Source organism: Mauremys reevesii, linkage group 11, assembly GCF_016161935.1.
Source record: "Mauremys reevesii isolate NIE-2019 linkage group 11, ASM1616193v1, whole genome shotgun sequence".
Taxonomy (NCBI): Eukaryota; Metazoa; Chordata; order Testudines; family Geoemydidae; genus Mauremys; species Mauremys reevesii.
In genome coordinates this window covers 26,811,907-26,834,340 of record NC_052633.1, presented here as the reverse complement: position 1 = coordinate 26,834,340, position 22,434 = coordinate 26,811,907, and the positions used below count along the sequence as shown (strand labels likewise).

At 42.6% G+C, this 22,434-nt stretch overlaps 1 protein-coding gene across 3 annotated transcripts in view; it reads right to left on the bottom strand.

Moving 5' to 3' along the window:
• STAT4 (signal transducer and activator of transcription 4) overlaps positions 1 to 20,306 on the bottom strand; it is a 68,984-nt gene extending 48,678 nt beyond the window's left edge. For all 3 annotated transcript variants that reach the window (XM_039494691.1, XM_039494693.1, XM_039494692.1), the window contains exons 1-3: positions 20,105 to 20,306; positions 13,390 to 13,518; positions 12,345 to 12,489 (exon numbers count right to left, since the gene is read on the bottom strand). In XM_039494691.1, coding sequence (XP_039350625.1) covers positions 12,345 to 12,489; positions 13,390 to 13,517 — 273 coding nt within the window. In that variant the 5' untranslated portion in view covers position 13,518; positions 20,105 to 20,306. The remainder of the gene's footprint in view (positions 1 to 12,344; positions 12,490 to 13,389; positions 13,519 to 20,104) is intronic.
• Positions 20,307 to 22,434: the final 2,128 nt, after the last annotated feature.

The following is a 22,434-nucleotide window of genomic DNA, read 5'->3' as shown; positions in this document are numbered from 1 at the left end:
TCCCTAATACTGTCCATTTTCCCCCATAGAAAATAAAAGATGCCCCCAAAAAAGCCTTCAAGAGCTCAATATAGGAAGCAGAAAGCTCTATTGCAATTTAGTTTGCAGCAAGGGGCAAATCTGATGGGAAAATATCAGAATCAGAACAACATAAACTGGGCTTTAGGCAGTAACAATCGTCCTAGCGCAGAAGAAATTGAGGAGCAAAGCATAAATGATAGAAGTCCTATTACTAAGGAATTAGCAGCTTTATCTGACGATAAGGAATGGAAATGCGAGGAAACTGATGGAGAATTGTCCAGTTTTCCTGGCAGCGTAAAGGAGAGTGGTGATAAAAAAGAATGTGGCTCACGTGAAAAGGAGAGTAATGACAAAGAAAAATCTGGTTTACATGAAATGGAGAGAAATGATAATGAATAATCAGTCTTGCATGATGGCAGAAACAGCAGCGAGAAAAACTGACACCACAAATCGATACATCAGATCCTGCTTTATGGCTGGTGATCCTAAACTCTGCTGATATTGATTGTACAATTTTGAATGGGCTGAGCAAAATCAAGGATGTGACGTTTCCAGTAAGTGAGCAGAAGCAACACTTCGCAAAGTCACACTGTGAAAAAGGGCTTGAGACTGGTGAGAAACTGAATCGGCATTGGCTAGTTTTCTCAAAATCAACTGACAAAATGCCCTGGTTTTGTTGCAAAATATTTGACAAGAATGCCAAATCCTTGCTTGTGCTTTCTGGGTACAATTATTGGCATAACTTAGCTGATGCTCTAAAGTAACATGAAAAGTCACACAGCCATTTTATGGCCTACTCCAAATGGATGGAGGTCGAGTGCCAACTCAAGATGAATAAATGCACAGATGCAGAAAACCAGCACATTATTAGTGAAGAAACCCAGCACTGGAGGAACGTGCTGGAGCATCTGATACCTCAATTACCTTCTTCCTTGCAAAGAATAATTTGGCTTTCCAGGGATTGTCAAATAAGTTGTTTGTTTAACATAATTTAAATTTCCTCAATTTGGTAGAGCTTCTTGGGAAATACGACCGTGTTATGCATGAGTCAAGTAGTTCATAAAGAAGCTATGGATCATTACTACAGCAAAACAGTTAAAAACAAATTGATTTTATTGATTACTACACCGTAATAATGGACTGCAGTCCTAATATTAGTCACAGTGAAAAGTTGTCATTTACAGTAAGATACGTTGAAGACAAAGATGGCTGTATCCAAGTAATGGAACACTTTATCTGTTTCCGGTCTGTGGATGACTCTACTGGAAGAGGCCTAACAGAACTGCTTATGAATGTTTTGAGTGAGAATAAAATAAAGCTTCAGGACTACTGTGGCCCAGGCTACAACAATGGTGTAAATATGAAGGGAAGAAACAGTGGCATCCAGGCAAGGATCCTTGTGCTGAATCCAAGAACTTTCTTCGTGCCTTATGGCTGCCATTCCCTCAAACTGGTTGTGTCAGATGCAGCAGCATCTTCTTTAGATTCAATATCTGTCTTCGGAGTACTACAAAGGATATACACCCTGTTCTCAGCATCAACTATCAGGTGTAAGATCTTCTTGGACAATGTTACAAATCTGACCATGAAGCCTCTAAGTGACACTCACTGGGAGAGCCACATTGACAGCATAAGGCTAGTGAGGTACCAAGTGACTGAAGTTTATTATGCCCTGATGGAACTGGCACAGTTGAATAAAGCTGAGGCTGGAATCTGATACGAGGACAAAGCCTGACAAAGTCAGATCACTGACTTCAAATTTCTGGTCTCAATTGTGGTTTGGCACAATTACAAGTAAATGTTGTAAGCAAGGCATTACAACAAACTCAGTCAATGGACATCGCGACTGCTACTATTTTGATGAAAAGCTGCCTTGATTTCATTGTGGCCTACAGAGACAATGGACTTGAATATGCCTCACTGCTGCCAAAGAAATAGCAAAAAGCTCAGGAGTTGAGCCTGTCTTCAAAGAAATTCATATTCATTGGAAGAAGAGACAGTTTGGTTACAAGGGTAGAGATGAGGTGACGGGAAGCTCGGGAGAAAAATTCAAGAGGGAGGTTTTTTTGCTCATTTGTTGACACTGCTTGAATGTCCATCAAAAAAAGGTTTGGACAAATGAAGCACCACAAAAAGACCTGGGGTTTTCTGCATGACCTTAGTAAGCTGCCAGTGAACAGGAAAACACTCTTGAAAAATTGTACGGACCTTCACTGGACACTGACACCTGGAGAATGTTTGTTTGGACATCAATGATAAAGACCTCTATGTTGAATTGGACAACATTCATCACATTTTGCAAGATGGGGAGCACATTTTCCACTCCAAGTTTTCCAATTCATTCATGATGCACAGCATGTGTGGATAGCTTTGAGGATTCTGCTCATGCTGCTAGTCACAGTCATGAGTGGTGAGTGCAGTTTTTCAAAGCTCAGGATCATTAAAAAGATATTTTGATCGACGATGGTACTTGAAAATGCCATTGACCAGTCATTTGATCTCTCTGATGCTGTGCTTCAGTTCACAAGGGCAAAGGTGAAAAAAACGACTTGTTGAACCAAAGGATTAGCCTTAGAATGTTAATCCTATCACCTACTGTAACACTATTTAATACTGGTCCACCCAATGTTGGTGCACAGTTCAACTTCTTGATGTTAGTACATTTCAATTATTCTTAAAATTAAAAAGTGTCTATAAGCATAAAGGAAAGGATATTTTTATTTGCTTATATATGGCATGAATAAATACAGCTTCACAGATCATAGCATGCAAATGTTATTGTTTTATATGACAGGAATAAATCATGCATGCAAATCGTGGATCAAAGACATGAAATGGGCTACAAATGCAATAAAAAATAAAATATTTAAAAGTTTTTAACAAATGGGTGGGTGTTAACGATGCACCTCACCTGGGTCGCCATTTGGGTTAGGGCCAGCCCTGCATACTTAGATCCTTATTCAGGAAAAACTCCCATTGCCTGTCCCCCCTCACCCTGCCCCAGCTGGCTGGTGCATATATTTCCTCTACATTCAATCAGAGTTTTGCACTGAGGGAAATCCAGATTTTGTCCAGTAGTATGAACTGCTACACAATAACCGAAAGCTTGAATGCTAAATAGGCGGAGGAGCTCCCTTTCCCATTTGTCTTCAACTTCTTGAGATATAACGTTATAACTGCATGTCCTTCATTTCCCCACTAAATATCTCCTTTTTGTGGGTTACACTGTGCCGCGGAATTAAGCAGAGTTCCTCCAGTGATTTCAATGGTAAGATTTGCTTAAAAATCAATGATATAATATGACCCCGTTTTTTTAAATACGAAAAGCAAACTGTTCCTAATTAAGGATCAGGTATCTCGATATCAGAGGGTAAAGTTTGGCTTAGGTTACAAGTAGGAATGATTCTGGGCCTTTGTGCCTATTCTTCATTTGTTTATATCGTAAACCCACCATATAATGTGTCAGTCACTGTTCATTCTCTTATGTACCAAATTCACCCACACATTAGGGGGAAGGGAAATAATATATTTGAAAATATGCTGCCAGCTTAAAGTTAAAGGATAAAAGGAATGTGACTCATTTTGCCTTTGATTCTCATTTATAAAAATCCTAGCTAAGCCATTTCCAAATATGTTTAAAAACCAAATATAATTGGTCACGGTCTAAGGTTATGTCTGCTGTGTTTCATTTTGGAACTAATTCTTAGAAATGACAGCAGACTTTTCTCCTACCTGCAGTCTTCTCATTTTATCTGGTTGGTTAATTCTAGGCTCAACACCTCACCATCACACTGTTGTCATAGCAACAACAAAAACTGTATTTGTGACTAATCTGATTTGCTTCCCTCCAACTGATTTCTTTATGCATGAACAACTACTGTAGCTGCATAGTTTTATTTTTTTTCCCTTTCTTCCCTTCATCTGTTCACAGAACTCCTATTCATGTGAATGGGAGTTCAATGGGTGGATGTACAGAAAATAAGACCTTTCATAAGTAAACCCGCTGTAATAGCGTCCACCCAAGATCATAGCAATGACAGGCCAATCTCATCTCTATAGCTTTCACTTTCTTGAATCTAATTTACTGAATACAGAAATAAAAAACAAAATAAATAACAATGTCCAGTGTTTTTGCCTAAAACTTTGATGTACATAGTGCCAGTCATGCAGAGAAATCCTCACGCAATTTATAGACTAATTTATATCAGATTAATACCTAGAAATGGTATTTCAGCTAAGTAGTGGATAGAGGAGTAAATGATAGACACATGTATTAAAGAAGGAGCTGGTAGCAACTTTAAAGTTGACCAGTACTTTCCATTATCACACCCTATTTTCAGTGGTTTATAATTCAGGCAGATTTTAACCATTCTGACATAAGTCTTCCATGCTTGCTCTCTGCTTCAAGCTGCTTTTTAATTTTTTTAATACTTTCTGCTATATTGGCTATTTCTGAGAATTAAGTTAATAAAAATTGGTAGTTTTTCCTAATGTTACAAGACTAGGGTGTCTAGAGCCTTGTACAGGAATTGTTTTTAGTATTATCTAACTTGAAATAAATAATGAAATGCTTTTTCAGCTGTTTCATTGATGTCTAATATCTTCGTGGTTTAGAGCAGGAACTTGAAATTTGATTGAAGGTGGTGTGGGTGTGGGGGGGACGAACTGTTCTAAAAGTACACAATGTCTTTTGCTGTTTCCATGAAAATCCATCAGATCTGAAAATAATCATTTACACTTTCTCTGCGGAGCTTGTTAAAGGTTTGCTGCTAAAATCTCTGAATGTTCCATCTGCACTGCGCCTGCTCAAGCCCCACTGGCCATCCAACTAAACTGAGCATGTTTCCCTACTCCACTTTCCTGCCATCTGCACTGAGCATACTCAAAACCTGAGGCCCAGATGGGATGTAGCAGCAGCATTGCTCTGACCAGGGAAGGAGTGCTGGACTGGAAGGAGACCATGAGTTATAGTGTCAGCTCGTCTACTAACTGGTTTTAATAATTCAATGCGCTTCACAACTTTTATTACTGAGCAAGGTCTCGTACCTCTAGCTTAGGAGGCAGGCATCTCCCACATATTACTGATTGGACAACTGAGAGGTTGCACAAAGACAGTTCAGGAAGAGCTGTGAATAGAAATCTGTTTTGAGTATGGGAGACGCATACTCATTGATAGCCACACTGCCTTTCAGACTGAATGTGCCAAATCTATGTGTTTGGCTGAGGTATTTTGTAACCATTAGACCCAACTTCCCTCCACAGCCAGGAACAAACGTATCTGTAGAGATATGTTTGTAAAAGATGATACAGTAACTCCTCACTTAATGTTGCAGTTATGTTCCTGAAAAATGCAACTTTAAGTGAAACAATGTTAAACTAATCCAACTGTCCCATAAGATTTAATGTAAATGCAGGGGTTAGGTTCCAAGGAAGTTTTGGGGGGGCAGACAAAAGGCATTATACTGTACAGTACTGTACTGTGGTTGGGAAGTGCCCCTGGTTTACCCCACACAGGCACAGCCCGCTGCAGGCAAGGACACTAGGAAGCACCTTTGCAGCAGCAGCAGCTTCCCCGGAGAACAGGCTCGGATTTTGCCGGGAATGCTCAAGGCCTGCCTCTTCCTGTCCCCGCTCCACTCCAGGCCCACCTCTTCCCACCCCCACTCCACCTCCTCTCAGGAGCATGTCACATCCCTCCCCCCCGACTTTCTGGGAGGGAGGAGGAGGAGCGGGGAAGCGCAGCATCTCCACTACTTTCCCTCCCAGAAAGTCCTAAGCCCCGCCAAACAGCTGTTTGGCGGTGGGGGAAGCACTGGGTGGGAGGGAGGGAGAGGAGGCGGAGAAGTGGAACTTGTGCAATGCTCCCTTGTAAAGTCGCTGCTCTTCCACAGAATCTTACAAGCAGGCAGCCAAACAACGTTATTGCACAACTTTAAATGAGCATGTTCCCTAATTGAGCAGGGACATAACACTGAAACAACGTTAAGTGGCACAATGTTAAATGAGGAGTTACTGTAATTTAGAGATGCTCCTTCATTAGGGACAGTATGTCATAGGAATTTAGAGATGTGCCCTGACAGTGGGGCCTGGGAACTCCCTATGGCTGTGTGCAGCCGTTCACCAGAGACACTCTCCTGTTTGTTTTATGAAAGTTTTTTATTCCTGTCTCATTCACTGGTTTATTATTTAATGAATCCCAAGATCATTACAACCCCAACGCCCAATATTATTGTCATCTAGAAAATAGTTGTGCAAGGCACTGGTAACATGTGTGTTGTGTCCCTTTGTAAAGGCTGGTCCACCCTAACAACTGTGGCAAGGCACCTTTTTGGTCTCGCCAGCCTCAGCTGCTTTTAGCCTTGGGGAGACAGGCTTGGGTAAAATAGTCCCTCTTGGTGGCACAGGGGAAGTCCATTCCTTCTCTCCACCAGTCTTTTTAGCTTGTTTTTCTCCCTTATGGGAGGGAATGCAGCCTCCCCTCCTGGTGAAGCTCGCTGCTCCTAACCTACTGGCAGCAGGACTCCCCTCCCTCCCTCCTTTCCCCCCTTCTCCCAACAGGGGAGGGTTTAAAAAGGTCTCAGGCAGCCCTTAGTTGGAATCAGCTGATCCTAATTGATCTTGGGTAACTCCCTCTCAGCTGATCCTAACTGAGTCTCTGGTAACCCCTTCTCAGCTGAACCTGATTGTCCTGTAGTTACTCCTCCTGAGTTGATAGGGAGCAGGACCGGCTCTAGGCACCAGCAAACGAAGCACGTGCTTGGGGCGGCACAATTTCAGGGGCAGCATTCCGGGTGGTTTTTGTTTTGTTTTTTTCCTTCAGCAGTTGCGCTCTTGGAGGTGTGTGGGGTTTTTTTTTTTGCATGTTTGGGGCAGCAAAAAACCTAGAGTCAGCCCTGATAGGGAGGAGGACCTTTTACCCTGCTGGGACTGTTTTCTCCCCCACCCCCATTGCAGCTATCTGTCCTGAGTTTAATTAATCATAAGTTATAATGTCATGTGATAAAGATATCAAGATGTGTTTTTAAGTGTCCATTGGAAAATAGCATCTCTAGTAAATAGGGCTCTTCAATACCAGATTGGTAAATTCAATGGATTGCTCTGCTTTCTTCTCTCTGAGTCTCTGTGAACAGGTTCTCCTGTGTGGTCCTGGGAGCTGGGGATGCCTTTCACAGCTGTGTTTTGGCTCAGGAGTATGTATGTTTCATTTATTGATAGAAGGAACTAGTGCACATTGGAATGTGTGTGTGTAAGACTCCTATTTGCTGAATGATCAGAGCAGGAGCTTTGTAAATTTCAATATCCTATTGCCCACCGCAAAAAACGGAACAGCTAAGTATGTTGGTATACAAGTGAGATGCATGCTAGACACCCACTACATTAACCAGTGAGCAAAGTCTGCTGTAGAGGTCACTCAGGAGTAGATCTAGTAGGAGAACAGAGAGGAAAAAAACATCCATAACATTTTTTTGTTTTTCATTGCAACTTCAGTGCCACTAGTTCTTTTTGCAACTAATTCTACTCAGGAACATAGCAGTGACTACTATGGACAGACTGCTTCAGCCTTTGTCCTTGAAGACAAATTATAGCTTCCAGATCTGTCAAGCTTGACAAAGTGTTCTTTAAAGTTATAACAGAACTGTGCTTAAAATAATAAAGAAGCTCCACTTTCAGATCATGTGTTGAGGTTGGGTAGCTTCTTGTTTGTTTGTGTGTGTGTGGTGTAGAGGGGAAGGAAGAGGAGTGAACTGAGAAATTTCAAAGAAATGTTGCACTAGAGAGAGCCAAGAGTAAGTCAGGTGGGCTATAACCTTCAGAGATAAATAAACCAACACTGTTCACACAGTCACCAAAAAGTAGAAGATGAATTACAAATATATCTTTCCTCTCTCATTAAGAGTCTAACCCCTCTCCGATTTAAGTCAATAGAAAGTCTCCCTACTTCTATAACCCATCCTCTCAATTGCCTGTTTTCCCTGGCACTGGTGGTGTGTTGGGACAGGAGGTGACACAGCCAGCGTGTGCTGCAACACCAGAAGGGATTGCTGGAATTAACAGCCAGAACTGTTGCAAGTTGGTACAAGTCAGAGGGGTTCTGTGTCTGTTCTTACTTGTGCCAGGGATCAGGGAAGTGCCCCTGCCACCCTTCTTCAGGTGTGCTAAGCAGAACTCTGGTGCACCCAAGGATTTAGGCCCGGCCTAGAGCACAAAGAGATATGAGAAAAGATGCCAAGTTTGCTCTCCCACATGCGATTTGTATACTTTAGTATCTTTGGAATAGGGATTATCTCATATTGTGTGTCCTGTACAGCTTTCAGTACGTTTTCAATGCTTGACAAATAATAAACGAGAACAACAAAGGTGCTGGCTGCTGACAGCTGTGGTAGTGGTTTTTCTACCTGCCCAACAGAACTAAACTGAGTGGAAGTAGTTTTGATAACTGAAGATCCAGGGTCTGTATCAATAACTCTGGACCTTTGGAATTCTGCCCTGTAGCACATATTTAGGTTAAAGATGTAAGCAGAAATTATATTATACAAATTTCAAGGCCAGACAGGTAACAATTTAAATGAAATGTGTGTGTGTTACAGTTTATTTATTTTTAAAAAGTGCCACAAGCTATTTGCTTTATATATAGTATGGAACATTTCACGAAATCAGCTCTGCCCCTGCCAGTAGCAGTTATTGTGGAAATCAGGCTAGACTGCGGGTTTTACTATTAAAGGTCATAAAAGAAAAATCAGGAAAACGATCTAATAGTGAAAGTGCTATTAAATGTCTGGTGGTTGATATGTCTATTCTGAAACCATAGCAGAAGCTTGTTATCTAAAAAAATCAGTTTTTTGCTGTCGTGATAAAACTGAGAAAGGCCAACATTGTTACTAATAGAGAGAACTATTGCTCTTTTTCTCAGATGGAAATATTTTACCACAAAAGGTCAGGACTGAGATCATTTTTTTAATAGGCAGAACTGTGTCTTGTCAAGAAAATCTGTAAACCTTTAGACCCCAAGCTCCTGAAGTCAATGGAACTCCATGCAAGGACCTTTCTGCTTGGAGCAGATTGCAAGACTGGGATCTTAATACCCAATCCTGCATAGGGATACAGAGAATTATTCAGTGTACACTCCCACTTGTGCTGCATTTCTTTTGAGAAAGCCAGCCATTGAGTGGGCTGAGCAGTGGTTGCCAAGCCTCTATGCAGTCTCTATCTGGTCATGGCTGTGGGGCAGGAAAAGGCAGACTCTGGGTCCATTATGCCTCCTGCTCTGGCCCATATATGCTGTTCCACTAGCATACAGAGCTGCAGTGAAGCCACCAGAGGCTGGGGGAGAATACAACCCAGAAGAGGAACATAAGCCTCCTACGGTTGTTCTAATATATTCTGGTTACCACTTCAGATCCTGGCCAGATCAGAATCCAGGTGCCAGAAAAGACAGCTCAGAGCCACCTTTGCCTCCCCCTACTAGTATGCATCTGGCATTGCAGCTCCCAAGAGGCACAGCACAGTATCTGTCCCAGCAGGGGTGACAGGACATAAGGACATTTGTTCTTCCTTCTACACACACACAAAAGACTTATCTAAACACACACATACATGTATACTGAAGACCTGAGTGCTCGTCCCAATCTGTCCTATATTCTACAGGTTATTTAGAGTGCACATTTGTTTAGAGCTGGTTACGTTTCTAGCATTTGGTAATAGTTTTTTTTTTATCAAATACATAGCAAAGGGAAGAGGGGAACATTTAAAGAGCTAAACCAAATACCAAAACAAAGTCTGAATAAAAATATAGACAAATCCCTATAATCAAGCATCTGGTGCGGGTGACTGTATAAAATGCGTATCTGTTCAGCCTGCCAAATATTGTCAGGACTGTTCATCTCAACGCCATTGAAGGCATTCTTCCTGTATGTACGATCCTGCAGAGAGAGTGCCTCTGGTAGAGTGATGCAGCAATACTTCCACCATGCTATGGCTGTGTGTCCTAGGACCAAGACAATAACAATATGCTGGGCCTCTCTACAGAAGAAGAAGCAGTTATAAATTTGTTTTAACTGTTTTGAAATTATGGATGACGTTGATATACAAACAAGGACGGAAACAAAAAAAGTGACTTTAATTTCAAGTTGCATGAAAATCACCTGAGAAAAATAGTGTTTGAATAATGCAAGAGGAAACATTGGTAGGTATGGAAATATTGTCAAGTTTCTAAGAGGCCATCACCAATAATGAATAAAGGGAACAAAGTAATTGGCAGTGTCATGTTAAGATTTTCCATTGCAGTACATATAATAAAGATAACCCTTTGCAAGAACTACAACAGTCATTGCAGTCCCAGTAGGAAACATGCCACCATCAAAGAAGGGAAAGAAACCTTTCATAAAACGGAGATATGTATCTGCTTTGTGCAGAAGGCACAATTGTAACAGGAAGTAAATCATTAACTAAATGCTATCATTTCCCCAGAATTCTTACCATAAACAAACATTTATTAGACTGTTTTACTAACTCCAATCAATAAAAGAAAATATCACTGAGCAAAAGTTTGATGGAAAAACGTGTAAGCTTATCAAAAGAATCTTTGATACCTATCAAACTGAAGGTCTATATGCTATAGAACTGTAGCTTTTAACCTGTGGTATGCAGACCACTGGGGGTCTGCAGATTATGTCTAAGATAACCAAAGGGGTCTGCATCTCCCTTTGAAATTTTTTAGGAGTCTGCAAATGAAAAAAGGTTTAAAACCACTGCTCTAGAGCCTCATATCCAGTGCTGGCTGAAGTTTTTCACCTGTAAATAACTGTGCCTGAATTTTTGTGTCTGTAATGAATTGTATACTACTCCTGGGGGAATTCTGTGCCACTGCGCAATTCAGAATTTTGCAGAAATTAATGGGTTTTGTGCCTAATTTCCTTCCCCCCCACGGAAATGGGCTGCAGTGCTGTTGGCCACCACTAGGGGCCGCTGGACCAGTCAGAGCCCAGCTCGCACATAGAAGACACTGTGGGGGGAGAGTAGAGTACAGTACAAGGTTCCCAGCAGCTGCAGTAGGATGACCAGATGTCCTGATTTTATAGGGACAGTCCTGATATTTGGAACTTTTTCTTATATAGGCCCCTATCACTCCCCACCCCCTGTCCCGATTTTTCACATTTGCTATCTGGTCACCCTACCCTGCACGCCCTGAGGGAAGGAGATGGTGGCGTGCAGATAACTCCACACAAGCCTGGCTGGGACCCAGCAACAGGCTGTTTCTCCTTCTGGAACCCTGGGCAGTAGAGGGACTGGGTTCTGGGCTGGGGAGGCAATGACTGGGCTCTGGAAGGGACTGGGTGGGTGTCTGGGCTGGGGGGGGGGGTGGCCCACAGCTGGGCTCTGGGAGGGAGGGGGAGGTTATCTGGGCTGGGGGAGAGGAGGCAGAGAAACAGGAACTGGGTTTCAGAGTAGCAGCCATGTTAATCTGTATCCGCAAAAAGAACAGGAGTACTTGTGGCACCTTATAGACTAACAAATTTATTTGAGCATAAGCTTTTGTGGGCTACAGCCCACTTCATCGGATGCATAGAATGGAACATATAATGAGGAGATATATATACTCACACATACAGAGAACATGAAAAGGTGGGAGTTGTCCTACCAACTGAGGCTGATTAATTAAGAGAAAAAACTGGGTTGTCATAGAGGTTTCTTTAATTTTCTGCTCCTATGGGAATTTTTGTATGTGTCTGTATTGCTGTAGACATACTTGCTACCGGGTATTTTGAAATAAATTACCAAAATAATTGAAACTGGAATGATTATGTAGTGTTATTTAGACAAATAAAATTTGCAACATTTTAAAATATTGTGTGCATAATTTTCCATTTTTTTGGCGCAGAATTCCCCCAGGAGTATGTATACACAACTATTCATAGTTAAATATCTACCTTTGTGCCCACAAATCAGGTAATTAGCCATTTTACTAATATTGCACCTATAATTAGCCAAGGTTGCAAAATGTCACTTGCAAAAACTGAGATTTGTCTGCATATCAAGACCCTGGGTCCCAGTTTCTGCTGTTACACTTGTGCAATCTCCACTGAAAACATACATGTTACTCCATAAGTGTAACTAAGAACAGAATTTAACCATAAGTGTCAACTTAATTTTGCCTGGAGATAGTAGGGTCTGATCTTCCCATAGTTGCTTAGATACTACAGTGATGAGCAGAGTTTAAGAACATAAACAGAATTGAACTGAATTCAAGGGTAGTTGGATTTTGCCTTAGAAATCAGTAAGAAGGTACACATTTATCTAAAGGCAATCTGCAGTAATAATCTTACCTGAAGAAGTTTCCTGATTCTTTTCAGGTTGTGTATCAACAGGAGGTTCTTTTCTTGAGAAACCCGGTCTAACTGTTCATCCAATTGTATTAACAAATTCTGTAAGAGGATTGTTGCCATTGGTTCATTATTGGAAGCGGCCTCCCTATGCAACACAAAATTATTAACATGAAACATGTATGTGAATGAACAAAAATGTCATGATATATGTCAAGTTATTTGCTAAGTCAGTTATAATCTGCATCTTGGTGAAAAATTCAGAAATAAAGGAAACAAGTAAAGACTTTTTTAAAAGGTAGTTTGCTTCTTGCAGTTTGGAGCAAAGAGTACATGAATCCGTTTCACTACAAAATACAAACAAACAAAAAACCAACCTAAAACTAACTGACATTTTTTCATGCAAAAAACTGTCATGTTAATATTCAAAAACAAATATTTTGTATAGAGATGAGTCCAAACAAAAATCTATTCAAACACACCTAAAATTTGAGGCTGAAAGAGAGAAAATTGAGCTCTAAAAGATATAGGACAGCTCGAATGATTATGTATTATTTGATTATATTAAGCTTTAATTTTTTCTCTTCATTAAAGCTAGATGAAGCCATATTTCAATAAACGTGTGATAAAGAAAATGACATTCAGCTTTTTTATTTAAAAAATAATTCTTTAAAAAGTATGTGGTATTTGATTTATTAAAAATCAAAGCAAGAAAGAGATCCCTAAACACTAATTAGTGGTTTTTATTATAAATCTGCCCCTGACAAATCAAATATATGCCATGGAAATCTGTAATTAGCAAATTAATGTAGTGAAAACCTTGAAAGTGCCAATGTTTCACTCACTCTGAATCTCTCAGATAAATAAAGGGCAACATGCTGTGTGAATAAGATGGCCTTTAACTAAACTAAACATAACTAAAGGCACACTTTTCTTGCAAAGCATGTTCCTGCACAGTTCACAAGCAAACATACTAGAAATCTGCCTGTATAAACCATAAAGTTTCCACAAATCAAACCTTAGTATATAGAAGAACATTTAATCCTACCAATCTTGGCTTTCTATCCACTGTGCTAGTAGATGTCGGACTTCCATGGGAAAGTTATCGTCATAGAACTGGTCTACCTGCTCCAAAAACTTTATTTCCAACTGCTGGACTTGACTCCACTGAGACATACTATAAAAGAAATGGTGAAATTGGTTTAATATTTAATATATAATCTTTGATACTACACAAGCACTCCATAGCAAGTGTATCATTTGTTTTCAGCATGTTCCTCCTTTGTCACATAATTCCATAGTCCCCCTACCCCTCATTTTTTCCACTTTCAAAGGGACACTGTCCACCTGAAACAGTGAATTATTCAGTTTAAAAAAAAAAAAAGAGTAAACAGTAGTCTCAGGTGTTATACCAATCTGGGTACCCGGCAGATTTCTGTGGTTTCACACCACCTTTTCCTTTTTTATTGTAAACAATTTTCTCTCCCTGGTTGCTGTGTGAAAGACTCATAAAAGTAGATCATAAACATTTCAGACAGAATGGTGATTTTTATTTTTTAAAAACAGTATTTCCCTTTTCAGGAAAGTAGTTTACAAAGCCAAACTTGGGACGCCGCTTGTTTAGGGAAAGCCCCTGGCGGGCCGGGCCGGTTTGTCTACCTGCTGCATCCGCAGGTTCGGCTGATCACGGCTCCCACAGGCCACGGCTCACTGCTCCAGGCCAATGGGAGCTGCTGGAAACGGTGCAAGCCGAGAGACATACTGGCCACTGCTTCCTGCAGCTTCCATTGGCCTGGAGCAGCAAATCGTGGCCAGTGGTAGCCGCCATCGGCCGGACCTGTGGACGGGCCAGGTAAACAAACCGGCCCAGCCTGCCAAGGGCTTTCCCTACACAAGCGGCGTCCCAAGTTTGGGAAACGCTGCTCTAGTACATCTTAAACGGCTGGCTCCAAACCCAAGAATGGGAAGGTTATACAAGAAATAAAAGAGAAGAAACCGTAGTCATGATCAGGGCATCTACTGCCCCACTCTGAAATTCATACCTAGACTAAGCATCTCTATTTCTATCTCACCTAGAAGGATTGTACCTTGGGGTTGCTTCAGATTGTAGTTGTATGTTTTCGGTAAACTTAGTACTGGAAAGAAAGCCAAATACAAAGAATAGGACACCATCTGATGAGCTTGCATGGGGGTGAGGGACAGGCATTAGACCTGCATTGTCATTCCCTACCTCAGGCAAAACTGACATTAACTTCAGTACTTAAGTGTGGGCAGACTAGTGTGGAAGGAGTGGCCATCAGGAAGCTGGTTATACCTCTCTGATTCTCTGCCTTAATCCTGAGCACACATTAGAGTAGTTTAGAGGCTGCTCTAAAGTGCACCAGTTGGAATCATGTTCCAGCCAATTCTTCTGCCTACTTCTCTCCGTCCCTCCCCACCCCTGACATACTTCCTACGCTGGGGACTGCAAAGATGGAGTGACAAAGGAACCAGCTATATCAGCTCAGTATCCCTAGCATGGTCTCAGTGGTACAAAAGAGAGGGAGTAAGCCTGAGGATTTAGACCATTATATTTGTTTTTTAATTTACATGTTTATGTTGTAAAAAGTCATTACCAATTAATGCTGCAGATATTTTGCATATTTCAGAGTAAAACAGAGAAGGGGAAAATACCCAAACAACAAAAATGTTGCAATGACCTTTAGCGCCTTTATTATTATTACTATATATTATTTGATGATGATATTACCTAAAAGCCCCAATCTCTGCTTGGGACATCTAACAGGGTGGATTGCCCTTTTTAGGCAGCCAACCCTGGTTAGTCAGCCCTCCTGTGCTGTAACTAGCCCCATCTTAGCTAGTGGGGGTAGGGCTAATTGAGGTCAGGGGACAGTATGAGACACCTGGACCTCACAAACGGGCTGAGAAAACTCAGTTTGGAAGATGAATCACAGGGTGTCTCTAGTAGGGTTTCTGTAGAAGGTTCTTAAATAGGGGGTGGAAGATGGAATGAGATTGAGAAGGGATTCTAGGAAAGGTGCCAAAGAGATTTAAAGGTAATCCACAAGCTGAGTCTGGAGGGTGGGCTGAAGATGAGCCCAAGCAGTGTGAAAGACCCTTTTGTTTGTGTGAGTTGCTATTTTGGGCTTTCTGTATCCTTGGAGGACTATGCTGTGGACAGACACAGGGCCAAAGAGGTGATCAGCAGGGGGGTTCCAGAGGTGAAAAATCCCTCCACTGCCCCATTTGGGATGCTGGGGATGGTACTGTGGTGAGTAGAACTGCTTACAGGGCCCCATTGTGCTAGGTGCTACACAAAAATTACAGCTTGTTGAAGTGTTTTGAGTGAAAAGGACTATGGAACTGTCAGTCTCTTGAGACAAATGTAGATTAACAGGTTGGTTTTTTTTAAATGTGAAAATTCAAAATGAAACATTTTATTTTGAATTTTCATAATGTCAGACATGGTCTTAAGCAGGGGCGGCTCTACAAATTTGGCCGCCCCAAGCAATCATGCCCGGGAGGCGCCCCCGAGCCGCGGGAGCAGCGGAACTGCCGCGGGCATGACTGCGGACGGTGCGCTGGTCGCGAGGCTCAGCCGGACCTCCCGCAGCTGCAGGCGGTTCGCTGGTCCGGTGGCTCCGGTTGAGCTGCCGCAGTCATGTCTGCGGGAGGTCCGGTCGTCCCGGGGCTCCGGTGGACCTCCCGCAGGCATGACTGCGGCAGGTCCACCGGCGCAGCCTGCCGCCCCCCTGGGAAATGGCCGCCCCAGGCAGGTGCTTGCCCCGCTGGGCTCTAGAGCCACCCCTGGTCTTAAGCCATACATTCAGTGTTTTTATTATTACAATAATCTGTAACTCTCTAACCCCATTTTTTATCCTATGACTACAGGGTGTTAATCGGCCATTTCACCTAGAATGGCCCCTTAGTTTAGCAAAAGTTTTAGCATAAGGTCTATCTCTTTGACCTTGTATTTAGCTGTTGCACTCTAGATATGTCTACACTGCAATTAAACACCTATGGTGCACCCATGCCAGGTGACTTGGGCTCACAGGCTTTGATTAAGGGGCTGTTTAGACATTTTGGCTTGAGCTACAGGGTCCCAGAGCCTAGACTTCAGCCTGAGCCCAGACATTAAAACTAAACAGATTCTTAGCTCAAGCACTGTGAGCCCAAGTCTACTGGCATGGCCCAGCCATGGGTGTTTAAATTGCAACGTAGACATACCCTGAGTACCTTTCCCAGACCTGAGGATGAGCTCTGTGTAGCTCAAAAGCTTCTCTCTCTCACCAACAGAAGTTAGTCCAATAAAAGATATCACCGCACCCAACTCATCTCTCTAAGTTTAAAACAAAGCATTTTGTTTTAATTGAAAATGTAACAGTTTTGTAGAACTTTATTTTGGGGTGACTTGTTGATATTTCAATTTTTTTGGTCTCACTTTGTTGTGTTGAGTTATATATAAAGCTAGTCACAAAACAGAACTTCCATTCTGTGGAAAATCCTGATATACATTTAAAACCCTAGTTCTGAATCTGAACAAATCAATTTTCCATAGACTCCAAATTCCAGAAAGTTAATTCTCAAGACTGAACAACTTGTTTTGATATCAAATCATTTTGTTTAGATGAGGTAAAAACATAGGGCATTTAATATTTTAGTATCACAATTATATTAATGTTAATGTCTAAATTAATCAAAACTACAAAGTTAAGTGTTCTTGTCTAACTGAAATGAAACAGTTCCATGTCATCCAAACAAATTAAAAATAGCTTATTAGATGCTTTAAAATTTTAATAAAGGGAAATAAAAATACCTTATGGTTTGAGATTCTTATTAAAAAATGTTTGTGTTTGAACTTCCATGTTTAGTTTTCACAGAACCAAAGGAAAAACACTGAAGAAGCTGAAGTACTTTATGGGCATAATTGAGTCCTGTGGCCTTAATCAGGCAAAATTAAGGGAGGCCAATGGGAGTCTTTTCTTAGTAAAAAGAAGGAGGAGTACTTGTGGCACCTTAGAGACTAACAAATTTATTTGAGCATAAGCTTTTGTGGGCTAAAACCCACTTCATGAGCTGCATGCAGTGGAAAATACAGTAGGATGAAGTGGGTTTTAGCCCACAAAAGCTTATGCTCAAATAAATTTGTTAGTCTCTAAGGTGCCACAAGTACTCCTTCTTTTTGCTGATACAGACTAACACGGCTATCACTGTGAAACCTGTTTCCTTAGTAAGTACTGCATAACTTGGCCTTGTGATGCATTATTGAGTGCTGTACATTAAGTCAATGAGTGCCTAAGTTTAAAAACCGATTAACAGCCAAATCCTGAGGTCTTTACATATTTACTGATTTATCCTCCTCCAGATATAGTTATGAATATATGGCAATTCTCTCCAAAAAGAAGCTTGTAAATATTTATGCATTGATTATTATATGCAGATCTTATGCAGTGTTCATTTCTTCAGGATTACATTATTACAATTTATAAAAACTCCCTGCAACATCACTTGTAAACAACATCTTTCAGTCTGCCTCCTTTTTACATTTTCTTTTCCACTAAATAGAAGAAATGTTGCCAACTCTTTACTTTTTGTTTTCTGGAAATTGGGTATGAAAGCATTTCATTCCCTTTCTGCAGTTGTATTGATAACTTTACAGTTTGCATAACTGATTAGTGATGCATACAAAGAGCCAAATCCATGTGTTCCTTCCATACTGATGATGATGTCTTTTGCATATCTCAAGACTTGTGGGTTTTTTCCTCTCTCACACACACCCACACACACTATCCATCTATCTTGGGGAACTTCTGTGGCTGAGCTTTAGAGGACATCAGACTAGATGATCACAATGGTCTCTTCTGACCTTAGACACCATGAATCTATTTTCAGTAGGAGTTTTGAGTGCAAAACTTTAATAGAATTAGATGGCTTTTGGGAATCCCAGAGTTTTAGATGTGCCAAGAATACCTAATAAGGCCTTAAGTAAGGACTACAGGATTTTTGTCTGCAGTGTAAGCTTTTAAAAGCAGCAAAGAGTCCTGTGCACCTGCATGACCCTTTGTACAATTGGGGCCTGTTTTGTAAATGGGAGATTTTTTTTAGCATATCCAGATCAAACAAAAACACACATTGTGGCATGCTTTCCATTTCACTTTTAGTCACAAGACATACATAGATTTGCCATGTTCATTTTATCTCGTGTGGTGAAACAAACTGTAAGACAACTGGAAGCACAGACTTTTATTCAAATTCATACCAAAAAGTACTTTCCTTTTTTCCAGGAAAAATTAAAGTTAAAAAACTGAAAATATATAGTTAATTTAGATTCTTACTCCAAAGTATCCAGTGCAGTATAAATAGTTGATATTGCAAGGTAATGCAATAGACTATTTCTTAATGTTGCAATGTAACTTACTATTTTGACACCATAACTGTAATAGGAATGTGCTATACAGTTTGGATGATCTGTTTCTATAACTATATATAAATACATTCTAGAACAGTTAAATTAAATTGTACGTTAGGAAAGCACAAGGGCTTCAAAATGTGTATCTTCTGAAATTATCAAATTCACACACAGAAGGTAAATGCAGAGGTGCTGGAACAATTTGTATAGGGGAGGTGCCAGAGCCATTGAACCAAGCTGTAAACACTCTCTCTCTCTCTCTATATATATATAATGATGGAAATGACTTCAAAGAGGGGTACAGGAGTACCCCTAGTTTTGGGACCTATGTCTAAATGTATCTGTTTAATTCTCAAAGCTCTATGCTGTTAAGAGGGACACTGTGCACAAGTGGGAATCTTATAAAACAGTGCCATAGCATCTACTTCTGTTCAGTTTCTTTCAGGAGTTAGATTAATGTGTTTTCAAAACACAAATGGCCTCTACCGTTCTGTAGAACAAGATGATCTCTTAAGGCTATCTTGGCACTCTGCTCTAGGCAGTTTCCGTGCAAATTTTAGGTTTCCGCAGAGGCTTCCCGAAAATGACTCCTTTCTGAACTTCCAACCACAGAGCTCACCCAGGGAAGGCCACCCCACTCCCCACAAAAGAGGGCCAGGACCCATATTCAGTGGGGGACAAGTGCACGGAAGCTGCTCCGCAGAGGAACCAGGGTTCTGCGTACAGGTGGAACAAAGGCCAAGAGGGCCAAGGAGACCCCGAATGAGCTAGTCTCTGTCCCCCATTTCCTGTCTGGCCTCGCGCCTCTGGTCCATCCGCTCTTCTCTGCAGGTGCCCACGTAAGAAACTTGCCCTTCCCCTCCCGCGGGTGCGGCGCTCACTGCCCCCTCCCGCGCCTCTTCGGCCCTGGAGCTGCCGGGGCTGTGCAGCGGCCCGAGGGGCCCGTGGCTCAAGCCGTGCCCAAGCTGGGGGGCCTCCCTCCAGAGAGCGCTGCGAGCGGGCCGTGCCGGGGAGCCCCCTGGGTCCCTGAGGGCCACGCTCCCCCTGGGGCCGGGCTTCCCCGGCTTTTTCTGGGCGACCCCATGCAGCGGGCGGCAGCTCGACGGGTGCGAAGAGCCGCTGCTCCGGCGCCCGCCTCGCTCTGCCCCCCCGGGCCGGCTCGGTTCGGCAGCGAGGCGGGGGGAGCGCGCGGGGCCCCAGCAGAGCCTGAAGCCCGCGGTGCGGTGCGGTGCGGTGCGGTGCTCGGCCCCCGGCTGCCCTCGCCCCTCCCCCGGTGCCCGCGAGCAAGCGGCAGCCCCAGCCCGCGGCCCCGCTCTCGCCCGCCCGCTCTCGCCCGCCCGCTGCTCCCACTTGCCTGTCCGAGGGGCGCCCCCAGGCAGGCTCCGCTCCGCGGGTGGCGAGGCGCGCAGGCTGAGCTCCGCCGGGCGGCTGGCTGCCTGCCCCCGCCCGCCGCGCGCTTTATTCTGCACGCTGCCTCCCGGCTTTCCTGTGCGTCAGGGGGGAGTCCCCGGCCCCGGCCTGCCCCGGACACCGGCGCTCAGCCCGGGCCCGGGACGCCTCACCCCGCCACTAGGGCCTCCGCCCTCCCCCGGCGGAGAAGAAGCCCTGCGCCGTGGTGAGCTGAGCATTGGCCGCTAGGGGCTTGAATTGCACTGGGCGAACCACCCCCAAGGGGCAGGTGGGGGGCTGGCCTGGCTCATGGCCGGTGCCTGACCTGAGGGTTTCAGTGCTGCTGTTCCCACTGCACCCCAAGAGGTGGATTGTGGGGTCCTGCTTTCCTACCCAGCAACCTACTGCAGCTTGTTGGGCCAGCAGGAGTGATTTGGCCATGCATCGCCCTGCCCCCAGTGTTCCCATTGATTAAGCCTTGAGCATGATGTTGACAATGGAACATTATTATCAGAGCTATATTTTTTTATTACAGGATTATTTTCTCTTTATATTTTTATTTCAACCTTATGTTTTGCACAGTTCAAAATAGACTGGTTTTCCCTTTTTTTGCCCGAGTCTCAAGTGACATTTTTAAATACCTTTTAACAAAATCATGTTAGATTGTGATTAACAACTTTGTTTGCCAAAAATGATTGCTAACAATTCTGAATCCAATTTCAATATATTTTTTTGTTTAAAAAAAGCCAATATCTTTCCAAAACTGGAAAATTAAGTTGTTGACGATTATTTGTGACAAGTTTGGTTTGGAGCGAGTGGGACAATTTTAATCGGAGAAACAAAAACCGTGGACAGGCTTTCTTATTGCCCTGTTACTGCTAAGTAGAGCTCTCCGACACCTGTAATCTGGTTATCTCCTTACTAGTGTATAGAGTGACCGTATGTCCTACTAAGATTCTCTTGCTTTTCAGTGAGTCAATATAGTTGGCAGCCCAATCTCTGGGCTGGCAAAAATGTCTTCCAACTTTCATAAAGTAAATACATGGTTAATAGGAGTTTAAAAGGCCAGGGGCACTTCCTTGTGAAAAATCTGTGCAGCAGTTTTTTGATGTGTGGAACTTTTAGAGGTAGTGATTGTCATTGTGTTTCTGATAGTGCCCAAGATGTGCTGCTAACATCTTTCCAAACAAAAATAAGGCACAATTTAAGGAGTGGACAATTTTAAGGTCAGACGTATGAACAGGCAGAGCTTAGGGGGGTGGGTACAACACAAAAGTATCTCAAATAATTTTTTTTCTGGATAAGCTCTAGATGGAAAAGAGTGGCTCTTCAGTCATAGCAGTCGTGCTGCTAACACAGTTCTCTGATATCTAAAAGCTATATATTGAGAAGAATTTTGGTCTGATTCTCCAGCATCACATGTGGCAAGGTTTGTTTACGCCTGTCAACATGGATATAAAATGATACTAAATCAGAATAACATTTTACATCCATTTTGTAAATGACTAGAGTTAGACAAAGATCAAGGCAGTGAGGAATCAGGATCCTAGGTCTGAGGCAGTGCAAAGCAGCTGGAATGCTGCCCTAATGTGGATTCCAAGGATTCTTGTGACTTATTATTTATTCCTTTATTTTATTATTCTCTGTATTATAGTAATACTTAGGACATCTCTATATTGCAGCTAGAAGTGTGCCTACCAGACTGAGTGGACAGACAAGTGATAGCTCCATTCAAGCTTGTGTGCTAAAAACAGCAGTGTGGTGGACTTGTCACAGGCAGCGGCTCAGGCTAACCACCTGAGTACAGCCCCAGAGGGTCAGGCAGGCTTGTAAGTGGGTGGCTAGCCCATGCTGCCATCCATGCCATAGGAAGTCAACACTATTTTTTTTAGTGTGCTAGCTCTGCTCATGCTATTGTGTCCCAGCTGCAGCATAGACATACCCCTGAAGGCGCCAACCAAGATGGGAACTCCATTGTCCTAGGCACTTACTCCAAGCATGGAGTATGAGATAGTCCTATGTGATAGCTACCTTATTGGCTGACACACCAGAGATCTGAAGTGGGACCATCCAGAGCTAAAAACCTGAGCTGCTACAGAGCTAAGGACTCTGCAGCTAGAGGCTATAAAAATTCATGTCCTCTGGATCAGCACTGGGAAACATTTATAACACTCACTCACCTGTGGCTTACAATTGCACTGAATAGCAATCTTTGCACTGAAACTGACAAAGAAGAATCCTTGGGCTTCACAAACCTACTGTAGCTGGCTTAGTGTGGTCCATTCTTCCCATGAA